Raw genomic sequence first — 25,656 nt, 5'->3', positions numbered from 1 at the left:
AAGGGATCGCTGCGACGTTGCCTAGGAGACGCGTCCTCGCGCGGGGAAGGGGGCGGGGCGTTGGAGCCAGCGGAGGCTCCCGGTCCCAGGAGGGGAGCAGCGGCGGAGGGGCCCCTCCCCCACCTCACCCCCTGTAATCCCTCGGGGGGGCACTGGGGGGGGGCAGGGGAAAGATGGGGAGGGTTCCTGGAGGGGGGGGGGCTTCCTGAGGAGAAGGGGCTGCCAACCCCCTGAAGGGAATAAATGCCCTCCCCCCTTTATGGAGACTTCAGTGGGGAGGCTTTACCAGCTGGAGGGAAGCATGGAGGGGGTTGCCAGCTCTGGCTTGGGAAGGCCCTGGAGATTTCGGGGGTGGAGCTGGGGGTGGGCAGGTTTTTGGGTGCGGCGGAGTCTCTTGCTCTGGATTCCACCCAGGGGAACTGACCTCTGGCTCCTGGAGACGAGCTGAAATTCCAGGGGATCCCCAGGCCTCACCTGGAGGTTGGCACCCCTAAAAGAATGGCATGCCATGAAAACCAGGAACCAAAAAAAAGGTTTTTTTAAAAAGGGAAATGTCTGTAGGCTGAGACTCTTTAGTTAAAGAGCAATTTAGGGGAGTGTTTTGAAGGAGAAGAAAGACAGTGGGGGGGGGGAGATAAGGAAGCCCTCAATTTTAAGGTGAAAGCGTCTCTTGTGGTAGGAGGGAGGAATGTTGTAGTCAAGGATGGCAACTCCGGGGGGGTAGAAGAGTAACAGGGTGATGGGTTACTGAAGGGAAAGGGGACAAGGGCAGTGTTCCCTCTAGGGGAATTGAGTAGAGCAGTTCCCATCCTGAGCGGAATAGAACTGCTGTAATCTCATTATGGGTTCTGGGCAATGCAAGACCCTGTGAGGCTCCAGGTTGCTCCTGAGCTAGGGATTCCTGCCTTCATGGATGGTTGCTCATGCACGTAACTTAGTGGACAGCTGATAAATTAGGATTCTGAGTGGGCAGCAGAAGGCAGAACAACTAGATCAGGGGTAGTCAACCTGTGGTCCTCCAGATGTCCATGGACTACAATTCCCATGAGTCCCTGCCAGCATTTGCTGGCAGGGGCTCATGGGAATTGTAGTCCATGAATATCTGGAGGACTACTGGTTGACTACCCCTGAACTAGATTACAGCACAGGAACACCCTACAGACACACAATATCTTTGAGGCATAAGATTTTGAGAGACCAAGCTCCCTTTGTCAGATCTCCTCAAAAATCTTGGTCCCTAAGGTGCTACTGGACTCAAATCTGGCTTTTCTACTGCCGACCAATACAGCTACCCTTTGCACCAATCTTAATAGAGGGCAGAGATACTGAAAGGGAGCAACTGGGTTGGAGGAAAATTACTGACATGATTATGGGAGGGGGGGGAGGTGGACAGACCAAGATGAGAAGGAAGGAACCATGTTAGTTTGTGAAAGAACAGCTGGATTTGAGTGAAGTAGCGCCTTATGACACTGGCAAGAGCTTCAGGGACATGAGCTTTCAAGAGTCAAAGCTCCCTTCCTCAGAAGAGACGGGGTGAGGCAGAGGAAGAAGAATTAGCTGGGGGGAGGGCGCTGAAGTAAAGGAAGATGGTCATTGTGTAGGGACCTCTAATCGTATTCTCTGCATCATCTCCATGCTCTGATTCATAGGATTCTTCAGAGGGTCCAGATGTGCCACTTCTTCATACAGGGATAGCCTCATCTGCAGTCTTTTACCTTCAGGCTCCACTTCAGCAGCAGCAGCAGCACCCGCAGGCCAGAAGGCTGTTGGGAGGATGGAGATGTATGCACAAAACCTGTTGCCTTATGCGGAAGGGGCCAAGCTCAGCAAGACACAGCAGGCCTTGGGAAAGAAGAAAAGCAAGAAGAAGAAGAAGAAGAAAAAGGGCACACAGGATGATGGTAGGTAACCTTCAAGGCCTGCATTCTTTTCAGCAATTCACGACAGCCCTACCATTCATTGCAGAGAAGCCAGCCATGCAAAGAAGAAGAGTTGGCTTTTATACTTTTCACTGCCCAAAGGCATCTTGAAGAGGCTTGCCATCCCTTCCTCATCCCACAATAGACACCCTGTGAGGTAAGTTGGGCTGAGAGAGCTCTGAGAGGACTGCTCCGGGAGAACAGTTCTAACAGGGTTCCTTTCTGTTGGGTTCCCTGCTGTAATTTTTCTCCGGGTTGATCATAGGATTTAGTTATATCCTAATGTAAATATGCATTGTTTATATGGCATACATAAGTGATCCAGAATATCTGATTGATTGATTTGATTTATATACCACCTGTCCCGGTAAGCCAGCTGTGTGCAGTGTGCAACATGATATATATACAATACAAGCAAATATTTTTAAATTAATTTTAAACGTTTTTAAAATAGCCGTTAAAAACAACTTCTCGTTGGGAAAGTGTCCATTGTCAACATTCACAGACAGACGGTGGTCTGGATCTCCCATTGGTTGAAGGTGAATAATAGTGTTAGGGAAAGTTAGGGCCACATGGAGCAGGGGTACTCAAACTGCGGCCCTCCAGATGTCCATGGACTACAATTCCCAGGAGCCCCCTGCCAGCGTTTGCTGGCAGGGGGCTCCTGGGAATTGTAGTCCATGGACATCTGGAGGGCCGCAGTTTGACTACCCCTGCTATGGAGGTTTGATGTTCACCTTTCATCAGCCCCAACCAAAAGCCTTGCAGAAGAGCTCCATCTTGTGGGCCCTGTGGAACTCTGCTAGCTCCAACATGACCTGAATGTTAGATTCAAATGGGTAGCCGTGTTGGTCTGAAGTAGCACAATAGAATCAGAGGCCAGTACGGAGAGTGCTTGCACTCGAAAGCTCAAACCCTGAATAAATCTTTGTTGGTCTTAAAGGTGCTACTGGACTCTGATTCTATTGTGCTACTTAGGACCTGAATGTGTTCTTGGAGGTCATTCCACCAGGTTGGGACCAGGACACAGAAATGTCCTAGCTCTGGTTGAGACCAGACCTGTATCCTTGGGGCCAGGGATCACCACTTGGTTGGTGTTAGCAGAGCATAACACTCTTCCAGGGGGCGGGGTGTAGATAGAAAGGCAGCTTCTCAGACCTTTTCCGCACCAAAGCCACCACACTGGGCTGCTGCCAGGTGTTTCAGCCCAGGCAGGTTGCCCAGCCTTTTCCTGGGTCTGTACGGGGGAGCATTTTCCCCGCCGGACCCAGTCCACCCCAGATTTGTGCCTCCAGACGAGGCAGCCAGGGCGGAGAGGTTCCGCTGGGTGGCTCCACTGTTGGGAGAATTCCTTTGTTTTTTTAAGGTTACAGTGCAATCCCACCTTCTTAAAAATTAACAAAATGCCCTAGGTGGCTACTTGGCACTGTGTAGCACCACAGAGCCGCCTGGGGCACTTTTTTCCCCTTCCGGGATGCCGTAAGTCAATCAAAGGCAGGGAGGAATCAGATCAGGACAGCCCAACTCTTCCCTGCCAGATGACCCTGGCTCAACGTAGGCCCCAGTGGCACCTGTGGCAAGGAAGGGAACGCAGAAGAATCCACATTCCCTTGCTGTGGAGCAATGGAAGGCCTGAGTCGAGTCAGCCCCAGGCCAGTGCCAATGTCATCTGGAAGTGGGCATTAGCCCTGAAACGGGACAAGCACCAGCCCAGGCGGAATTCCCCGTGTAGCAAAGGTCTCAGGTACATAGGACCTGGACCGTGAATGGCCTTGTGGGTAAGCACCAGCACCTTAAGCTTGATCTGGAATTCAACTGGGAGCCAGGGCAGCTGTTGGGGTATCCCTTTCTGGCATAGGCGGTAGCAGTGATCATCTGCTTCCATGATGGAATCAGATATTTAGCTAAACTGGAATGGAGAGGCCAGAACGATGAATTGTAACACTGATAATCAAGTGAGAAGGAAGGGTAGCATTTTAAGCACATGCACACCTTCTGTTGCCCTGGCCTGGATAGTTGGATGCTGTCACATCTCAGATGCTAAACTGGGAGAGCTTAATACTTGGATGGGAGACCCCCATGGAATTCTAGGCTGGCTATGCAGAGGAAGGTAAAGGCAAAACCACCTCTGAACAGCTCTTGCCTTGGAAACCCTAGAGTAGTGGTTCTCAACCTGGGGGTTGGGACCCCTTTGGGAGTGGAACAACCCTTTCACAGGGGTCGTGGCAGGGCAAGCAGCTTGGCCGGGAAGGGGGGGTGCCACCACTGTTGCTGCTCCTCCTGAAGCCAATTTATATACAATTTATATGTCATCATGAACAATGGATCTTCACACCATTGGTCTGTTTCGGTTTAATTTCTGTGAAAGAACACTTGCATCATTTTACGGTTGGGGGTCACCACAACATGAGGAAATGTATTAAAGGGTCATGGCAGTAGGAAGGTTGAGAACCACTGCCCTACAGGGTTGCTGTAAACCAGCTGCGACTTGACTGCGAAGGAGAAAACAAAATTAGCTTCTTGTTGAAACAGCAGAGGGCGCGAGTGCCTTCGCATTTCTCCAGCAGTAAGACGTGAAAATGTTCTGTGTGGGAGAACTGAGGGGGTGCAATATTATATTCAGGAATTTTGTCCTGCAACTCTTGAAAATTGCTTCAGATAGGCCTGCTGAATTGTTTCTGAAAGCTCTTAATGCATTTTCCCAACACAAGTATTTTCATGTGTTCCGTTTAGACCCGGCCCCTGCCGTAATCACTTTGTGGAAATTGCTCAGGATTGCACTAATACCATTCTTTTCGCAGCAGAAAAGCAACCAGGCAAAAGCAAAAAGCAGCCTGCGTTCTTGTCCTCCCCTGAAATGCGCAGCAGCACGCCGATGGAAGACGATGCCGCAAAAGAAGCCGCAGGCAGGACAACGCATCAGCTCCTCACCTCCATATCCAACTCTTCGTTATTGACCGAAGGCCACTCCCATGAATCTAACGAGAGCCTTCGATGGAACGGGATTCTGGATGATCCAGTGGCAGAAGAGGAGAGGCTGTGGCAATACAGACTGAACAGGAGGAAACGCTACGACGCATACATCCATCACAGCCTACCTCCGGAGCCGTCCCTCACACTCAAGCACCTGCCACAGCTCTGTAAAGTGGCTCATCTGAACGGTGACCACTTGTTCTGTAAGACAGAACTCCCCACTGCTTCATCACAGAATTCTAAGCCATGACCACCGCATCAAAGGGGCAGGCTGCCTGGGTTCCAGTTATTTCCCAGGAAATGGTGTAAATCTTTCAACCCATTCTTGGTTCTTCTTCTCTCTCTTTTTTTAAAGCAAAGAGAAGAGTTTAATATGCAGCTAGGTTAACTGTTTCTTTAATTATTCATTCTTCATCAATTGCCCAAGCAATACTATTATTTAAAAAAAAATCAAAACCTTACATGGATGGTTATAAAATAAAGCTTGAGAACACCCATCTAACCTTCCCCTTCCATAACTACTGACCAGCAGGGGGTGGGACTAGATGGCCTGTATGTCCCCTTCCAACTCTATGATTCTATTAAGCAAGGCGGATTAAAAATAGGGGATTTTGTCACAACCCGAATGCAATTTAAATATATATGGTTCTAGTCAAAGCCACCAAACAATTAAGTTATACTTTCTTTTTAAAGCGTGCATTCAAGTCTCCAACACCAGCAGAATAATTTTCTTCTGAGCCTTTTGCGCTACAAGATTAATCAGTATAAATTGACTGTTGTTCCTCTCTGCTTGGTCCCCAAATTACCAACTGGTATTGTATCCCCCAACTGTTGCTTGAGAAAGTGCAGAGGGTGCTAATTTTGGATATGAGGGGTCCCATCCCAAGAAAAAGAGCCTCTTGTGGCGCAGAGTGGTAAGGCAGCCGTCTGAAAGCTTTGCCCATGAGGCTTGGAGTTCGATCCCAGCAGCCGGCTCAAGGTTGACTCAGCCTTCCATCCTTCCGAGGTCGGTAAAATGAGTACCCAGCTTGCTGGGGGGTAAACGGTAATGACTGGGGAAGGCACTGGCAAACCACCCCGTATTGAGTCTGCCATGAAAACGCTAGAGGGCATCACCCCAAGGGTCAGACATGACCCGGTGCTTGCACAGGGGATACCTTTACCTTTATCCCAAGAAAACTTTTCTGGGATTAAACCCCATTGAATAACTTTTTTTTTGGGAGGGGGACATTTGTAACCTGCCACAAGCCAGCTCTGGGAGTGACAGGAAATAAATAAAATAATAACTTGAATAGGAGGCTGGATTGCCTCGTAGGCACCCAGCTTCGGCCAGACTTTCCGCTACAACCTACTAGAATGTTTAGATCTGTTTATTTATTCACGTCTCACTCTTCTTCCAAATAGCTCAGGGTGGCATATGTAGTCTGGCCTTCCTGTTTTGCCCCCAAACATCTTGTGAGGTAGTTTTAGGTCATATGGTTCACCCATGTCCGCAGGTGGTTTTGTGGCCAAGGAGAGCCAAAAGTCAGTCTCCCCCATCTGTTTAACCCCCTATCCACTACAGTTGGCTCTTCTGGGCATTTCCACATCCCATAATAGTCTACAACTACAGGGACATTTTCGGTGTTGATTCAGTGTTAAGTTTTCAGTATCTCCAAAATGTCCCTTTTTGTAGGGTTAAGCATTTGAAATAAGCATAATGAAATAATGATACACAAAAATACTAAATTATCCTTTAAAAGGAAAGCCTAAATCCCAATCTGAATAGCTTTTACAATATCAAGTTCGCATCCTATTTCATATATAGGAATCCAGCAGACAGAATAAAATAAAACCTGAAATATGAAAGAACAAGCCCAGACTGTATTCCCCTTACAGGTTTATTCAGCGGTAATTTTCGGCCGCGCTCAGCCAATATTGTGGGAGAGACACCCTGGGCATTCACAGTAACCATCAACAAGTATCAATGAATACAATGCACTTCTATGTGTTCTTCGGACTATTTATTGCTAATTTAAAAGGAGAAAAATTAAAGCAAATTGTACAGTCTCAGGAGTGGTAGAAACTGCATCACAGCATCGACAGAGTGATGGCCAGGTCTCCCTGAGGATGCAGAAATGTCAGTTAACTTTGAAATCATGTTCTGACACTTTTTAAAACATTCTTTATTTAAAAGGAGTGAAGACCAATCGTGTTTAAAGACGCACAGAGGCAATGGCCAGGATGGTTTTAAAGGATGAAGCTTTTATTGTAGAAAAACAAGATCAGAGGAACTCCATGGCCTACCTATCCTAAAATTCCATGTCCACCGCTGTGTTCCCAAGAAGTGTGTTGAAAGTCATAGAAGCAGCCTTCAGATTATAAGAGAAGCCCTGAGTTTCCACTAGGGTGGGGGTAGTCAACCTGTGGTCCTCCAGATGTTCATGGACTACAATTCCCATGAGCCCCTGCCAGCATTTGGGTATGAAGGGTATGAAGAAGAGCTGATTTCTGGTACCCCGCTTGTTAGTATCCAAAGGAGTCTCAAAGGGGCTGACAATCGTCAACCCCTCCCCTCCCCACAACGTCCTGTGAGGTGATGCTGAGAGAGCTCTGAGAGAACTGTGACAGTCCCAAGGTCACCCAGCTGACTGCACGTGGAGGAGTGAGGAATCAAACTCTGTTCTCCAGATTAGTGGCCACCAAGCTGGTGCTCAAGAAGTCCCTTTAGGAACACAGTAGATCTAATCACCACTAGTCTAATTCCGCCTCCTGTTTCCAGCACTAGCTGTCCGAGGGCCACTTGGAAGCCCTGCCCTTTACTAAGCGCTCTGCGTGTTTCCTTGCAAGGACGAGTATCACCTAGGAATCGTTGGAGATCATTCAAATGCCTGCGCAAAAGCATGCTTTGGATGCTGGCCCAGCCATTCCTACAGCGAAGTGTTGCTATCGCAAAATTAAAACTGCCGGACCAAAGGGTTCAAAAACAATCCCTCACCAGCAATCTCCTTCCCCCTCCTGAAACCTGTTCCACACACTAGGCATATCTGTGTAGTTCAGCACTCCCGCTCAGGAAGCTTCTGGCACACTCTGGACATCTACGCTCCCTTTTCTTCTTTCTCTGCTGACAAAAGAGAAGCAAAAAATACCAGAGGGGCAAAAGAATTACCTGAGCGGACAAGTCCTAATTCCTGGCCAGTGAAACCTTCACCTTCCTATGCCTGGCTTCTTCTGCTTCACACGCCACCAAGAGTGTGGGGAAAGGGTACAGAACACATCGACAACCCTTTGGTGTTCAAGAATACAGTCATGCTCTCTTCCCTGCACTTCTGTCATGTAACGGATCTTTCATAGAATGCTCTTCCTAGTCTCACGACGCTTGTTACAGCTGCTGGGGGAAAGCATGCATTCCTCTCCTGCATTAACTTTGCAGCCTATTTTTGTACATTTTAATGTATGCTTTGTACATTAAAAAGGGAGAGCTTGGATGGGGCTGTGGCTCAGTGTCAGAGCACGTGCCTTAAGTGCTGCAGGTCCCAGATTCTACTGGCACATCCTACTTGAGGACCTCAGGTAGGAGGTGTTGGGGAAGACCTTTCTTGGCCGTGGGCTCTGGGGACGTGCTGCCAGAGCAGACTGGCTTCGCAGAAGACAATCGTATCCATATGATCCCAGTTGGGTAGCCCTGTTCACCTGTCTGTAACAGCAGAAAAGAGCAGGAGTCCAGTCTGAAGAAGTGAATACTGACTCACAAAGAGCTGTTTTGTTTTGTTTTGTACCCCCACTTTTCACTACCCGAAGGCTCCATGAAAACAGTTCTTAGAGGCCTGTGATGAGACCAAAGTCACCCAGCTGGCTGCACGTGGAAGAGGAAGGGGGAATTGAACCCCGGTTCCCCAGATTAGTGTGCGCCTCAACCACTACACCATGCTGGCTCTCCAAAAACAGCTCATCCCCTGCGAGAAATTTTGTTAGTCTTTAATATCCTACTGGCCTCTTGCTCTTTTCTACTGTGCAGCCTTTCCATTCTGAGCACTCCTCAAGAGATGCCAACTTCCAAAACAAAAGGACATAATTAAGAGTCTAAAATCTTTGGTAACTATTCAGTAACCCCTAACAGGCCCCCACCCCACCCAAGTTCTCAAGGACTGACTTGCTTACTGGCAGTTTCCCTCCCAACCCAATGAAATGCAGGCTGCAAGTAACATGTCAAACTCTCTGCATCTATTCAAGTGGGTCGCCGTGTTGGTCTGTAGTAGCACAAGAGAATCAGAGTCCAGTGACACCTTTAAGACCAACAAAGATTTATTCAAGGTGTGAGCTTTCGAGTGCAAGCACTCTTCCTCAGAAGTTCATAGTTTGAGGAAGAGTTCCTGCACTCGAAAGCTCACGCCTTGAATCAATCTTTGTTGGTCTTAAAGGTGCCACTGGACTCTGATTTTGTTGTGTCTCTGCATCTAGACCAGGGGTAGTCAAACTGCGGCCCTCCAGATGTCCATGGACTTCAATTCCCAGGAGCCCCTGCCAGCATTCGCTGGCAGGGGCTCCTGGGAATTGTAGTCCATGGACATCTGGAGGGCCGCAGTTTGACTACCCCTGATCTAGACAGACAGTAAGTGATCCCTTTGACCCACACTCTGGAGATGATGGTAAGAGTTTTCTTTCTTTTTTAACATGTTGTACTTACAGCTTCAGGAAACAAGCACTGTTTTAGTTGTGGAAGTAGCAGACTGAGGCGTGCTTCAGGCGTGCATAACCAGCTCCGTATAGCGGCGCCACAGAAACAAAAAGAAATAGCAACACAAAACAACCTCCCCTTCTCATAATGAAGCAACTCTGACCACCAGCACCACCTGCCTCGCAGGAGAAGCCTAAAACACCTCTCAACACTTCCCACTTGCAAGAACCACCAATCCCCAAGACCAGCCGTGAAGTGACCCACCCACATCGTCCTCTCTGGAATCCCACACTAACCTGCTCCCCTCTAAACTGCATTCTGGTCTCTCCCATAGAACACCGTCCCGCAACTCACGCCTACTTCTCAGCGATGTGCAGAGAACACGCATGTAATGTTCCCCCCTTTGGGTCAAAGAGGGTCTCCCCCTGTCCCGCCCTCGCTCTCAGCGTTTAAAGTGCTGCTGCCAACGAATCCCGGCAGTTCTGAAGAGCAAGGACTGGGAATTTCTTTAAAAGAGTGTTCCTGGTGTTCTCCGGACAAACGTTTCGTTTCATAAGAACACACAACCTCTGGCACGCTGAGCCACAGCGAGCAGCTTGCAGTGCGTTAACTGAAAAGGAGAAAAAATCTCATTAATTCACTAGGCAGAGCAGACAGGCAAACCGGGTTGATGCAAAACTATTTGAACTGTCTAATGAAAATTCAGTTTCCCCCCCCCCTCTGGAGAACTAAACAAAAGGAAGAAGCAAAAGAGAGCATAAAGGCTATCGTGGGGAAAGAGCAGTATCCGTCATGGGGGCCTGTCCCCTAGCCGGCCTGCCCTAGCACACTGACCACTCTCTATTTTTACACAGCGAGGTTCTGTGACAAGTGAAAATAAATTATGGCTTCTGATTCCCGGAAGAGTTTTAAAAAATCAAATCCTTAATGCACATGGGCAACCGACAGGGCTTCTGCAGCTTGGAGAGTCAATTCAAGGGTGTTTTCCAACCGAAGTCGGCCATCCTGTTCTGTGGAAGTGAGTAAATTTGCTCTGCAAAGAGATTCCCTTCCTTTTCACCACGTAGAAGGCGGGACTGGGATGAGGACCCTGGCATCCCAGGAGGAAGCAAACAATTTCTCGGGGACAGGGGAGGGGGAAAGGAATTACATTCCTATAAGCACAAGAATTAAGTGCAGGCCGACAGGCTCCTTGGGGCCGAAGAGGGGCACGGGGACAGAGGTAGCTGCGGACGGAAGTCATCGGAGAGGCAGGACAGTCAAGCGCTCCCGCCGCCCCGTTTCAATGGAATGAGAGGGCTGAAGAGGAGCAATCAGCAATCGCTGCAGGAGCCCTCGGCGGACTCCAGCTCCACGCTGGACAAAAAGCGCCGCGCCGCCTTCTTGCAGTTGTAATCCAGTGTGGTGGTGTAGACCGTCGTGGTGTGCTTGGGGTAGATGATGGCGGTGCTGGTGAAATGCCTGGCCTTGGGGCGGGGCTCGAAGCGCATCTCGGCCTTGTAGCTGCGCCACGTGCTGTGGGGAACGCAGATGACCGTCTGGCTGCAAGAGGCCACCCCGAGCCCCATCGGCATGTAGACGTTGTTAATGAAGTGCTTCTCCGAGTCATATTTCACCGAAGAGGTATACCTGGGGGTGGGGGGGGCAACGAGAGGCGGGGAGCAAGATGGTTAGCATCCTAACTGGCATAAGCTAAAGTCTCTTTCTTTTTTTATTCAAACTTAGCCAGAACTCAGCTTTTAGCAGGGACTGTAAGACGGAGCTCTTCCAGCAGGTCTATGGTTGAGGCCAGTGCAAAGAGAAGATCTGTGGGCTCCCCAGAAGGGAGGGAGGGAGGGAGGGAGGGAAGTATTCCTCCACATTCTACTAGTGGTGGCCAGCAGTTCTTCCCTAGTCCCCAGTGTGGGAGGTGGGGGGTTGGTTTGCCACTGCGTTTGTTATTGTGTTTTAGCGGGGGTTTTAGGAGACTTGTAACCCACCACTAGCTGGCTGGTCTATGGTTGAGGCCAGTGCAAAGAGAAGATCTGTGGGCTCCCCGGGAGGGAGGGAGGGAAGTATTCCTCCACATTCTACTAGTGGTGGCCAGCAGTTCTTCCCTAGTCCCCAGTGTGGGAGGTGGGGGGTTGGTTTGCCACTGCGTTTGTTATTGTGTTTTAGCGGGGGTTTTAGGAGACTTGTAACCCACCACTAGCTGGCTTTGCTGAGATTATCGGGAAATGAATGAATGAATGAATGAATGAATGAATGAATGAATGAATGAATGAATGAATGAATGAATGAATGAATGAATGAATGATGATGAAGTATCAGAATAATCTTCACCCTGCCGTTCTCTGCAAGGCCACCAAAATACACTGCTCCAGAAACACGCAGCCTCAGGAAGCCCTCTTGCTCCTTCACCCTCAACCGCAGAACACCAGCAACTGTAAAACCAAAATGTACCTGACATCCTTGGGAGGTAACGGGTCAAACTCCACCCCTTCGCCGAAGGAGAGAAGGCACAGCCGGGAGGTGCAGCCGGGGAGCAGAGGATTCGGAGAGGAAGCATTCTGCAAACGTCCCAAAGCAAAAGAACAGTTTATTCATTTATATTTGGATTTCTCCACTGCCACTCCCAAAACCAGTCCGGCTCATGGCGGCTTACAATAAATTAGTTGCATCGATGCAGGCAAGGTAACGACCCATTGTGAAAGAAATAACGTGTGAGGGGAACTGGGCGGGGAGAGAAGTCAGAAATTAAAGCATGGCCAGGTCACTTGAAAGATAAACAAGCAACTTCCCAGTTGCCAAGGCGATTCTAGTTAATGAACTTGGGAGAATATAAGTTTTTTTCAATTGTGCTTGCTCAGACAGGGAGTCCAAACCAGGGTTCTGGAGTCTCCTGGGGCTCTGCAAGAGCTCCCCAGAGGTTCTGTGGCTTTTCCCAGAAGTTCAGGCAGCCGCTGACATCACCAGACGTCACTGGAGCCCACTTCTCCTGTTGCTCTGCAGACCTAGCCTCTTTCTCCACAAGAGAAATGGCCAGTTGATTGATTGGCTGTTTCCCACGTCTTACTTCTGCGCCCACTTCTCTGAAAAGGCAAGTCACCGCTTTGGAGATTCCTCGAAGCCTGAAAAAATATTTCAGGGGTTCCTCCGCAGTCCAAAGTTTGAAAAAGGCTGTCTCAGAGGTTGTGGGTCATTTTATCCTGAGCCTGCAAGTGAGCAAATGCTCAAAATGCTCCGGCTAGTCCCACATGCCTCCAGCGCAAATCTGTGTGACACGCATCAGTCCCGCGACAGGCACGCCATATTTCCGACAGCGCGTCAGTCGCGGGATTGATGCGTGTCACACAGAGATGCTCTGGAGGCATGTGGGACTAGCTGGTGCTCAAAATACCCCAACACCACTTCCGATGGCTCTTACTTGAACCATGTCGACGATCATCGTCACAACACCAAAGTACTCCGGGTCTTTAGCTCCTGTACGTCATGACCATTTTTACTTTTTTGAGCCAACGGGGGAGAGAAACCAGCAATTTCCCGAAAGCCACCAGGCCACAGCGTGCTGGAACAGAACCCCCAACAATTCCCCCAGAGAGGTGGCAGCGGCAGCTACTGTCCAGGCCTCATTCAGAGGCTTGGAACAAATTTCTGGTTCTCCGCACCCACCTCTTAAAGTCGATCCAGTCTTCAAGTTGCAAGGCAACCATCTTTGGTCTCCATTCTTGCTGTGACCAGAGTCAGTGGGAATCAGGGCAGGGACCAGCCACTAAAACCTGTAATCCCATCCCTGAAACACTCGACATAAATGAAGCAGCTGCCGATTATCCATCCCTTGCCCTGCTGCCCCCTTCTCCCATCACCTCCCCCCCCCTCCATCCTCTCCACCTGTTGCCTTGCATTTCAAGGGCAAGCTCTGCCTGGGGCCCAGATCTTTAACAGGCAGTGGTGCTCAAGAGTCACAGCTGCGATCCCCCCCCCCCGGCCCACTCCCACAACAAGCAGTTGTTGACTGGGGATCACCCCGACTCCCTGGTGGGCAGCATGACCAACAAATGTGGGTCAAGGTATTTTTAGCAGCTGCTGGCCTCTGAAAGGCTGGGGCGGAAGCAGGGGCTGTGGGCTGGAGAGAGGGAGGGAAATAAAAGACAAAGAGCCACAGGCAAGAAGTCTTTTTGCTCCTATGCTGCAAGCAAGCAAAGAAGTGATTTCATTTTGTTCCCCTCCTCTTCCTCCGAGATTGATGTCGGGGTTGGGGAGACATCTGAAGATCGCCAAACCGAGTAGATTCAGGGGGGTCGCCGTGTTGGTCTGAAGCAACAGAACCAATTTATAGTCCCTGGGGCACTTTTAAGACCAACAAAGTTGTATTTGAGGTATGAGCTTTCGTGTGCACATGCACTTCCTCAGAGACAATGTTGTGGAATGCAAGTCTTCAGTCCATACGTATAAGCAAGTGTGAGGGTAAATTTAACATACAGCGTAATTGAAATGGTTAACGGATTCCAGAGATAAATGGGGAGGGGGGGAAGGAAACAGCAATTTGGATTTGTTTGTATTCACTTGAGCTGGAATTGCATAGGAAATATTTGGTGCACAATAAATGTATCTAACAAGGCCTGAGTTCAGCGGCATCTTTAAGGCCAACAAAAAGCCTGAGTGGTGTAGCGCAGGGGTAGTCAACCTGTGGTCCTCCAGATGTCCATGGACTACAATTCCCATGAGCTCTTGCCTGGCAGATGCTCATGGGAATTGTAGTCCATGGACATCTGGAGGACCACAGGTTGACTACTCCTGGTGTAGCGGTTAAGAGCAGCCGCTTCTCATCTGGCAAGTCGGGTTTGATTCCCCGCTCCTCCAGAGGCAGCTAGCTGGGCAACCTGGGACTAGTCACAGTTCTGACAGACTGTTCTCACAGGGCTGTCCTGCCAGAGCTCTCTCAGCCTCACCTACCTCGCAGGGTGTCTGTTGTGGGGTGTGGAAGGGAAAGCAATTGTCAGCCATTTTGAGGCTCCTGCCAGCAGTGAAAAGTGGGGTATAAAACCCAACTCTTTTTCTTTATTCTGGGTATAAGCTTTTGGGTGCATGTTCGTTCCCAGAATAAAACTTTGCTGGGCTTAAAGGTGCCACTAGCCTCCAACCTGGCTCTGTGGCTTCAGACCAACATGGCAACCCACTTGAACCAGCCTTTAAAGAATGGTTCGTCACAATATGACCCAGCCCAGCCTTCAGAGTGCCAGTGGCAATGATGTCCATCTCTTCATTTGTGAAATCTGCCACCTCGCCTGTCGTGGCATCAGTTGGACCAGAGAGTCAAGACGGAGGGTGGAGGCTCCTGCTCTATTTGCCCCAAAGAAACATGACCCTAAATGCAAGACAAACCCTGAGATAAAACATGTGCACACTAAGCTAGTTCTTGCAGGATAGAACTGTAACTTGTATGCAAATATAAGATGAACCCTCCCCCATTTCTGATGGCACGACTGGGGGTGGGACCCCAAACACCCCTTGTCTTCTAAGTACAGAATATTTTATAAGGGAGCAATATTATTTGCTGGGGACACCCCCAGGTCTTGGGCTAACACCCTCCCCATGTTAGCTGCAGTCTGGGATTCCTGTGCAACCTGTATGTGGGTGAGAAGGGACCTAACGGCCAGCATGAGCAACTACTAACAGGAGACGACAGGCTGAGGAGAAGAGAAAAACAAAAGAAGAGAAGATAAGCTACTTTTTGTACACCACTTATTACTACCTGGAGTCTCAAAACGGCTTACAATCACTTCCCTTTCTTCTCCTTGCAACAGGCACCCTGTGAGGTAGGTAGGACCGTGAGAGCTCTGACAGAACTGCTCTGTGAGAACAACTCTAAGAGAACTGGGACTAGCCCACAGTCACCCAGCTGGCTGCATGTGGAGGAGGAGTGGTGAATCAAACCTGCCTGTCCGGATAAGAGGCTGCTGCTCTGCTAGTTCTTATTTGGGAAAACAGAAGCATTTGGGACTTCTTTGGCCTGCAGCTGGGTCCCACACCATCCCAGAGAACATGTAGCAGTTCTCCATCGTCAGGATCACACCATTTCCTTTGGGATGGAGCTACCCCTGCATGCCTACCGGGGGCTGCCTTTCAGAAACATTAACCGGTACAAAACAGGGCAGCCAGGCAGCCATCAGGGGCTGGTTGCAGAGACTGCATCCCCCCCCCCCCCCACAAGTTGAAAGATAGGCGCCAGTTCCCAAAAGACCATCTCCTCCCATCGTCCAGCCCAACAGTTCAGATCTGGCTCTCAAGCCCTGCCATCTGCACCCCCACCTTCAGAGAAGAGGCGGGTGACAATCAGAGACAGGGCATCCTCAGTGCTGGCACCTGGCCTTTGGAATGCCCTCCCGCTGATGGCTCACCTGACACCGCCTTTAACCTCACCCCCGGCTAAACACCTCTATTTATTCTGTATCCTTTCCTATAGGCATTCTACATATTGGCGGGAGGAGCAGTGCATGCTGGGAGAATTCTATCTGTTGCGTTTTGTCAGTTGGCGTCAGTTCGTGTCAGTTAACGGAATCTCCCTCAGTCAGTCATTGCCTCTGCTTCTCCGTACTTGTGTGTTTTGAGACACAGCCAGGGTCTCAACCAGCTGCTGTCACAAACAGAAGGGTGTTACAAACAAAGTGCACTTCAGCCAGAACGCACGAGGCTGAATCTATGTTTATTACAGTTTTGCCAGCTGAGGAGAAGAGAAAAGCCTGCCAGCTGTGCCAGAAACGTCCTTCACATTTTTTTAACTGTGTATATAAGGGAATGTGCTTAACAGTTACTCCAAGAAAACTGAATGATTAGTTCAAGAAAAAGAAAAACTGCCCAAGTGAAACACAACCTGATCTCAACCGAGACGGCAACGTGGTCGCAAAAGAAAACTTCCCCGCTTACTCTGCCTGGGATTCTGTGGAGCCTCAAGGTTCTCACACAGATTCTCATATTCAACATAGGTTTAAAAATCACGAACTCAGCCTCAAATTCAATTTTTACAATACTATTGACCCAGGCTTTAATGGGGAGATTTTATCTTATCACCTTGGGTTGTTTCTGTTTTATGGATAGCTCTTAGGCAGTTTATGGTCGAGGGCTTGCGTTTTTAATGGCTTGGGTTGTATTATCAGAGAGATCCAGGTTCGAATCACGGTTTGTGCGAAGGAAGCTCGCTGGGTGACCTCAGGTCAGTCACCCTCTCTCAGCTTAACCTACCTGGCAGGTGTGCAGTGAGGATAAAATGGAGAAGAGGAGAACCATGTGGGTCACTTTGGGTCCCCATTGGGGAGAAGTGTGTGTGTGGGGAGGTTTTTTTTTACTAATGAATGGTTAATGGTTTTTAATCATATGCTGTCTCGAGCGAGACCCTGAAGGGGCAGCGGAAAGTCTACATGTATAAAGAAGCATAATTCACAAGTCGACCTTTCGAAAGGACACAAGGGAACAGCCCCGCCCAATATAATACAGGGGTAGTCAACCTGTGGTCCTCCAGATGTCCATGGACTACAATTCCCATGAGCCCCTGCCAGCAAACGCTGACAGGGGCTCATGGGAATTGTAGTCCATGGACATCTGGAGGGCCACCTCTTAGAGGACAAAAGGCACAGGGAGGCATCCCTCTTCTGGTAGGCAACAGGGCTGCAAGGACCACCTAACTTGTTGCACCTTACGGCGGAAGGCCACATGCAACCACAGCAAGAAGGAGCTATCTCAAGAAGACGGCACAGTCAAGCAGTACAAATCTGCCAGTCCCCGGGCAAAGCAAGGCACCCGCAACCTCACCTTCGCCTGCATAGCTCTCATTCCGGCCTACCTAACAGGGCTGTTGGTCAACATCTGGCAACCTTTTGAGCATGGAGGAGCCCCTGGATTATTTGTCAGGCTTCAAGGGGCCCGGGAATGGAGTCCAAGCAGGCTGCAGGGGAAAACCCAGGAGCTCCCATGGAGACCCCGCTGGGAATCTCTGGCTCTGCAGCTCTGGAGAGATGCTAACTTTTCCTTCTCTTTCGCCCACCTGGCATCAGGATTCCAGAGGTGGCACATCTCCCCCCCCCCAGTAGGGTGCTGGGGCAATCCACAAAGAGACTGCAAGCTGATTAGGGGGTTCTACAATAATGTATTTTATTAAGATCCTCTGTCCTTATTTTCCTTTGGGGGGGGGCAGAACTCAATGCTCGTTTTCGGAGCGAGTCCTTCCTCGGTGGCTTAAACAGCGTCTTGCAAAAGATAATGGTTTTCGAATCTGCCCGATCTCAATATAACCTCCAACTATCACCTTGCCCGCTGGGTTTAACTTTCAATAGTTGTTTATGTTGGATCGTGGACTAAGCCTACGGAGGTCCCAAAGGCGCTGGGGCAAGGCTGCTCCTGTTGAATCTCTGCCTGCCACGCACCTGCCTAGGGGGAAGCAGGGCAGGGGGTCGCACGAGGCATGGCCAACCCGCGCGCACTCACCGCCTTGGGGGTCGCCGCTGCTCCGGCCGGCTCGGGCTCCTGCTGGGCGAGTCCGCGCTCGGGGCCGCTGCAGGCGCCCGCGGGCAGCCAGTTGGCGGGGCTGGGGCTGGGGCTGGGCGGCAGGCCGGAGTCGGGGCTGTCGAGGGGCCGCTCGGCGCGGCGCTTGGCGTCCGGCCACTCGGGCGCCTCCTGCGGCAAGCTCAGCCGCCCCACCATCGCCACTGCCGCCGCCGCTCTGCCCGCCACCAGGCCCCGGCCCCGGCCGGCCGCGCCCCGCCTCCTCCGCGCCGCCTCCGCCCCGGCCCGCGCCCACGCCGCCCGCGGCAGCAGCAGCAGCAGCCCACCGGGGAGGGCGAGCCCGCGCATGCAGGGGGGCGGAAGGCAGCCTCCGGGCAGCTGCGCGCCCTCTCCAGGCGGGACGTTGTGTCGCCCGTGCTCAGGTGTGCTTGCAGAAGAAGAAGAAGAAGAAGAAGAAGAAGAAGAAGAAGAGCTGGGGGCTTGCGAGCTCGCTTTGCACGACCCAAAGTGGTTGGCGATCAGGCGCCCTGAGGGGGAGGGGGAGCCGAGAGAGCTCTGAGAGAACTGGGACTCGCTCAAGGTCACCCAGCTGGCCGCGCGTGGAGGAGCACTGGGGAATTAAAAAACCCCTGGCTGTGAGCTACTGCACTCTGCTGAGCCCCAAGAAGAGCTGTTTTTGCTCCCCTGCTTTTTACTACCCAGAGGAGTCTCTAAGGAACCCTGTCTCTGCCCGTAACAAACACCCTGTGAGATAGGTGAGGCTGAGAGAGCTCTAAGAGAACTGTGCCTGGCCCTAGGTCATCCTACTGGCTGCATGTGGAGGAGAAGGGGGGAATCAAACCCAGTTCTCCAGATCGGAGGCCGCCGCTCTCAGCTGCTACACCAAGAATGTGTTGGGTCTGCTATGGAACACTGTTTTTTATCAGGCATGTCCTTTAGGCTGCAGACCGATACACACCTGAGAGCTCCCTGTACATTTTTCCTTAATGCTGTTTCCTCCTCACTCCCCATAAGGTTTACTGTAAAGCTAGGAATAAGTTAGTTACCCACCCCTTAAAAAGATGTCATCTCACAAACAGAAATTCATGAAGAAACACAACAAATGAGAAGATTCTCCTGGCTTGGCCATCACACCCCAAGGAGAGACATTGCGCCATTAACAATCTTGAGGTGGCATTCCTCTCAGACAGAGACACAGTAGACAGCCTCCTTTGGAATTGGTCCCTCCAACCTTCAATTCAAGTTTATTTTTCCCAGCAGTTCTCTTTGCAGCATGTTAGTCTACCACATTTTTACAAGGAGTTTACAGGAGCATACACGGAAGCATACCCTTCTCTATTTTTATCCTCACAACAACCCTGCAAGGTAGGCTCACAATGAACCCATCATGGCTGAGTGGGGGGATATGAACCCACATCTTCTTGTTCACAACACTTCAGTTCATGCTGAGATTAAAAACTCGAAATTCTCCTTTTTCAGACCACTCTTTCCGTGCTCCGGAGACTCATATTCTAAGAACCTTGAGAGAGAGAGAGGAAAACAGCCCTGTCTCTTTCTGGGAGTGACATTTGCATGAATGGAAGCAGTTGGGAAGACGTGCAAATGAAAAACAGGCCTGCAAAACCACACTGGTGGCCGGGGGATTGCTGGAAACCCATTTCACACTTTGGGAGTGAATCACAGAATTTGCAACTCAGCAGCCTTGTCTGGGAAAGAGTGTTTTTTCAAAGGTCAAACTGCTTTTCGAGGAATGTGGTGCTTATTTGCGGGGGGCATTTTCCATCCAGCCGGCAGACGCGAGCCCTCCAGCTCCAGTTCAGTTGTACTGGGCTATTTATAGGTTCTGAGTAAGAGGAAAGAGGCTGTCCAGCAGAAGCAGCCTATGACTGAACCACTGGCCAAAAGAGGGGGTGTGTGCCAGGTCTCAGCACCAGAAGCACTTTGCAGAGAGGGAACCCCTCTTGGGAAGAGACAGGCGGAGGGACAGCAGATCCCATTCCTGAGTGGGGAGAACTCACTTTGTGTGCGGAGAGACTCACATTTGACCGTCTTCCTTTTAAAAAAGACCCTTGAGTAGCAAAAGTCGGAAAAGGTCAGAGTCACTCAGTGCCGGGGAAAGCAGACCCTCATGAGCTGGGCAGACCAAAGAAAGCAACATGTAGAAAGCAGCCCACCATGGAGAGCTGATGGGGTCCTTCTGTGGAGCAGGCTTCCTCGGGAGGTTGTGGGTTCTCCATCTTTGGAGATTTTTAAACAGAGGCTGCAGAGCCATCTGACGGAGAGGCTGATTGTGTGAAGGCAAAGGGGTGGCAGGTTACAGTTGATGAGTGTCCTCCATAATTGGACTAGATGACCCATGAGATACCCTCCAATTCTATGATTCTGTGACCCCTGGTCTTTTCCCAAGCTCTCTTCTTTAGCCTCGGAGATCTCTTCCGGCACTCAGATTTGGGGCCTGCGTCTGACAGCCCGATAGCACTGAAAGTTGTAAGGTGTGCTGGTGGGAATTGCTTCAATTACTTTTGAAAAGGTTTGAGACAGGAAGATCAGGATAGTGGGGTGACCCTGGAACAAGCTGCATATCCCACACTGGTCAGACCACACAGGGAGTCCTGGCTGCAGTTCGGGAGGCCTCACTTCAAAAAGGACATGGACAAAATCGAGAGGGTGCAAAGGAACGTGACCAGGGTGATCCAGGGCCTGGGGAGGAAAGGCTGAGGGACCTGGAAATGTACAGCCTGGAGAAGTGAAGGCTGAGAGGGGACAGGATGGCTTTTGATTTGTCCAGAGTCAACATTTATTGTTACAGTCATTCAGACCAAGTTATACAAGCAAAATCATAAGAGACCATGGCAGTATGGTTACCACTCTTGTCACTTGGAGGAGACAACAACATCAGTGAAAGAAGAAAACACTGTGGCACAGCTGGCAAAACCAACCAAAAAAGTAAAGGTAAAAAGGTAAAGGTATCCCCTGTGCAAGCACCGAGTCATGTCTGACCCTTGGGGTGACGCCCTCTAGCGTTTTCATGGCAGACTCAATACGGGGTGGTTTGCCAGTGCCTTCCCCAGTCATGACCGTTTACCCCCCCAGCAAGCTGGGTACTCATTTTACCGACCTCGGAAGGATGGAAGGCTGAGTCAACCTTGAGCCGGCTGCTGGGATCAAACTCCCAGCCTCATGGGCAAAGCTTTCAGACAGCTGCCTTACCACTCTGCGCCACAAGAGGCTCTTTAAAAAAAAAAAAAAAACCTTTACCTTACCTAAAAAAGTAAAAGGTGCATATAAATGTTGCCTTATTTTTATTCCAATGTGCGCTGCGTTTCCAGCATTGAATACCTTGTTCCACCTTCACAATCATAACATATTTCATGCTCCAGATTCAACCCTAGATGTTTTTCCATTCCTACCTACTTGCTGTAACATTTCATATATCAAAAGTACAAAGGAAAGTCAATGATACATCTCATAACGAGACAATGAAAGCGGCTTCTGCTCAAAATCCACTTCCTTATACACTTCTATTTAACTTGTTCCCATGCTGCTTCAGCATTGCAATAACATAATTTTAAAACTGTTTCTCATTCTCCATTTGTCTTCTGCTTTCATGATGCTCCATCTCTCCTCAAATGTCGGAATTGATCTGTTTCTCAACTAGGTTGTCAATGTCATAATTGGCCGATTTAGTTTCCCATTCTTCTAAGCTTGGACAGACCTCTAATTTCCATTTTGCTGCTCAATAATTCCAGCTTTAAACATTACAGTTTAATGTTAATATTATTATTGTTGTATGAAAGTGGTTATGTAAACTAAGTTCTATGTACCGTTTCTATATTTGATGTAAACCACCCTGAGCCTCAGGGGAGGGCGGTATATAAATAAACAAACAAAAGAGCTGCTTTCACCATATATTTAAATATTTCTTCCGAAATTGTCAGTACTTTATTAGGCAGTATTGCTAAACGCATGTTCTTAGCTCCCATAGGCAATGCAAATTGTAATATGTTCTGCCCCTTCCTATGTATTTCCTTCCAACATACATTTTCTTTTTTACAAGTCCACCACATATGATAAAAGGTTCCATCCATGTCTTGATGTTTCCAGCATTTCCCTTTTTAGTTTTTGTCTACTTTCTCAACATCCTTTGGGGTCTTAAAAACATTTTGTACGTGTCCAAGCAAGGGTGCAGGGCCCATGGCTGCCTCCTGTTGTTGGCTGCACCTGGCATGCAGAGGTAGATTGCCTATGCACATGGAGTTCCATCTAGCCATTAGGGCCCACCTTCCACATAAAAAGATTTGAAAGGCTGCCCTGGTTCCTGTTTCTTTTCTACTGGCAAAGGTTTTCCTTCCAAGACGTTGGAGTACCTGCCTCAGAAAAGCGTGCCATGTTTCCATGACGAGGCTTAAGATAATCTGGTGGCCATACGGAATCATTTGCTCCATGCACCTCCTTACCCAACCTTGCCGATAGTCTCATGTAAACAGAGGTGCGCCTTTTCTACCAAGGGATTGAAGCGACATGGCCAAAGGAGCACTGCGATGTTTGCACTCATAGCTGAACCATTTGCCAAGGCGATAAAGCAGAGGCGTCGGCCAGGAGCCGTTGGGGCAAAATTGCTCATGTGTACCAAACAAAGGTGGATTTTGACCCTGCACACCCGCATAAATCCTGGGACATAAATTCCATAAATACCTCACGGTGAATCACCACTGACAGACCTCTGTTCCAGATGCTGATCCAGTCCCGGCTTGAAGCTATGTGTGGAGCTGCTGCCACTTCCTGCAGCAGTGAATCCCACTGGTTAATGACTCTTCTGGTGAAGAAGTCCTTCCTTTGATCTGTTCAATGTTCCCTGCTCATTGATTCCACTGAGTGCCCACAAGATTGGCAATTTTAGGCATTAGGGGTATCTGATTGGTTGGACCAGCCAGCAGGAGACGGGGGCAGCTTACCAGGAGCCAGAAGAATCAGGAAGTAAATGTGACGCCCCTGGGTCTCCTGGAGGTGACATAGCACATTGTGGATATCAGTGGTGATGCTCTAGTTTGTGGGCAGAACCTGTATGGTAGAATTAGCTTCTATGCACAGTTTTGCCCCAAAACCATTGCCCAGCCCCCAACGTGACTTCCGGAGATGCAGAGATCGTGTTGATTTCGGGGTTGCTCCCTCTCCACATCTGGTAAATTTCCACAGTTTTTTAAATCTAAAAATGGGGGGGAGGCTCCAGACCAGGGGGTTTCCTTCCAGTGGGGATTGGACACCCTTTTGAGCATCCAGCTGCTAAATATTTTAAGCTGGGTGGGGTGAGCCCTTTGAACTTGACCACACATCTCTATAGATCCAGCTTGGTGTAGTGCTTAGGAGCACCGAATTCTAATCTAGCCAGCTGGGTTTGATTCCCTGCTCCTCCTCCACATGCAGCCAGCTGGGTGACCTTGGGCTTGCCACAGCACTGATAGAGCTGTTTTGACTGAGCAGTGATATCAGGGCTCTCTCAGTCTCACCTCCCTCACAGAGTGTCTGTTGTGGGGAGAGGAATGGGAAGGCGATTGTAAAGAAACAAAACGGCATATAAAATCCAACTCTTCTTTTTCTAATCTGGAGAGCTGGGTTTCATTCCCTACTTTTCTAAATGAAGCCAGCTTGGTGACCTTGGGCTGGTCACAGTCCTGTTCGAGCTGTTCTCATATATCAGTTCTGCCAGAGCACTCTCAGCCTCACCTCCCTCACAGGGTGTCTGATGTGGGGTGAGGAAAGGGATGGTAATTCCCCCCTAGTTTTCCTTGACAGAATTAGCAACTGCTTGGCCTTTAAAAGTTGCAAGCCGAGAAGAGAGTTGACCGCAGCACCCAATTAAGATGCTTGTTCAAAGCCACATTAAAAATTATCAGAATCTCCTTGTACTGTGTTCCCCACTCAACCCAAAATATGACAAATGAAAATGACAAATGCCAGAACTGAGACCTCGACTTCTGCCTTCCTCAATGGCTGTTCCCTTTCAGTGTCCGTAAGATTCGTTCCAAACCGTTCTGCAAAGGATTATATCATCAAAGCATGGGCATCAAGCTCACAAAGTGGCGGGGAGGGAGATGCGGAACGCACCGTTCCTTTGTGAGTTTGGAACAAGTCGTCATATAGACGTTGAAAGAGAATAACTACTGAGGGAGGGTTTCTTCCGAAAACATGGTCGAAGCCGAGGTCCCTGTTCTGACATTTCCCATTTTCATTTATCACATTTCGGACTGAGTGGGGATCACCGGACAAAGGGAATCTGAGAATCTTTATGTGGTGTTGAATAAGCATCTTAATTGGGCTGCCGTGGTCGATTCTCTTTTCGGTTTGTATCTCGCTTGGATCGACAGTCTTTCTCCCGCTGGCTTTGGAAAGGGTCAGGCCCCCGTGGAGTAAATCAATATTGCAGGCAGCAAAAGAGAATTTGATGCGCAATTGCGGACTGGGCAGAAAGAGCAATGTACTGCTGGGTTTTTCGTCAGGCCTTGCGTGTGTGCTTACAAGCATGTCCCTATTTCTCCCTATTAAACCTTGAAGTACATGCCTAAGGGGTCTGGCTGCCTACAGGGGTGTCACTATTGCCTCTGGCTTGTGCCATGGCACAATGTCCCAGGATTGTTTTGGGTGTCTTTTGGGTGTCTTTCTCCCTCCATTCCACCCCCACTGTTTCTCAGGCCCCTGGGCCATCTGGACTCCTATCATGCTCTGCATGTTTAGCTGTCCTCCCTGCCTCTAGATTTGTTGTAAATGGTGCATACTCTTTGACAAGGTGATGCACCCTGTAAGATCACATCCTGTGGGAACAAATGGCACAGGGGGAGGGGGATGCCTGGCTCTGTATCTGCTCCAAACTTCTATGTGCTTTCCACTTTAGCGACAATGCCTCCTATGTAGCCGTTCGTCGTCTCTTTAATAAACTACTGAAGCTCAGAATTTACCTTTGGGGGGCGAACTGCCATAGAACATGACGGGGAAGCACTTAGATCTCCCCAACAGCGACTAGATGTTGCTCCCTGCAGAGACGCACTGCTCAGGACTTCCATCTGGCCACAGTGGCATGTCCCTTTAGCTGATGGTTGAGGAAGGAGCACCAATGGCTGGGCAGGGAGTGGGGAAGAGGTTCCCTCTGAATGCAACACTCAGCCACATCTCCCATTCTGTGCTCTGTCGGAGCTTCTCGAGAGTCACTGCTGGGGAAAGACTCCTGGAGGTGATGGGCAGGGAAGTAAGGAAACGCTTTCCCCAGGTCCAAGGACGTCTCAGCAACTATCTCGGCCTGCCAGCCGCAGCGGGCGAACCCGATCCGTCAGAGACATTCCTCGGCCCCCCCTCGTGCAGCGGCAAGTCAGCAGCCAGCGGCGTCTGTGGCTTGTAGCTATGCACTTTGGTGGGAACGCCGGCTGCTTCCTCCAGGAATTCCACATTCTTCTCACGATGGGTGTCTTGTTGAAACTGGATATCGGAAACACCGAGGCCCAGCTGAGCGGGCGCTCAAGAGGCAGATGGAGGGAAGGGGGAAGAGTCGGGATTTCCTTTGGGGCTGGAGGGCCGGGTGAGGGGGGGGGGCTGGGGCCAGGCCAAGTGTTGCTAGGTCCCTCCACCACCAGCCTCCAG

At 49.9% G+C, this 25,656-nt stretch overlaps 2 protein-coding genes across 2 annotated transcripts; one reads left to right on the top strand and one right to left on the bottom strand.

The window, feature by feature from the left end:
• LIAT1 (ligand of ATE1) lies at window positions 1-5,270 on the top strand. Its single transcript, XM_077311903.1, has 3 exons — window positions 1-133; window positions 1,650-1,901; window positions 4,724-5,270. Exons 2-3 carry the CDS (start codon window positions 1,775-1,777, stop codon window positions 5,140-5,142), a joined length of 546 nt encoding a protein of 181 aa, XP_077168018.1. The 5' UTR covers window positions 1-133; window positions 1,650-1,774; the 3' UTR covers window positions 5,143-5,270.
• A 4,991-nt stretch (window positions 5,271-10,261) lies between these two features.
• On the bottom strand, window positions 10,262-18,303 carry RFLNB (refilin B). The gene is made up of 3 exons (XM_077311970.1): window positions 18,010-18,303; window positions 11,992-12,098; window positions 10,262-11,178 (listed from the first exon to the last, which is right to left on the bottom strand). The coding sequence occupies exons 1-3, from the start codon at window positions 18,223-18,225 to the stop codon at window positions 10,863-10,865; spliced, it is 639 nt and encodes a 212-aa protein (XP_077168085.1). The 5' UTR covers window positions 18,226-18,303; the 3' UTR covers window positions 10,262-10,862.
• Window positions 18,304-25,656: the final 7,353 nt, after the last annotated feature.

This window comes from Paroedura picta, chromosome 15 (assembly GCF_049243985.1).
Source record: "Paroedura picta isolate Pp20150507F chromosome 15, Ppicta_v3.0, whole genome shotgun sequence".
Lineage (NCBI taxonomy): Eukaryota > Metazoa > Chordata > Lepidosauria > Squamata > Gekkonidae > Paroedura > Paroedura picta.
This window is presented reverse-complemented; position numbering and strand designations above follow the sequence as displayed.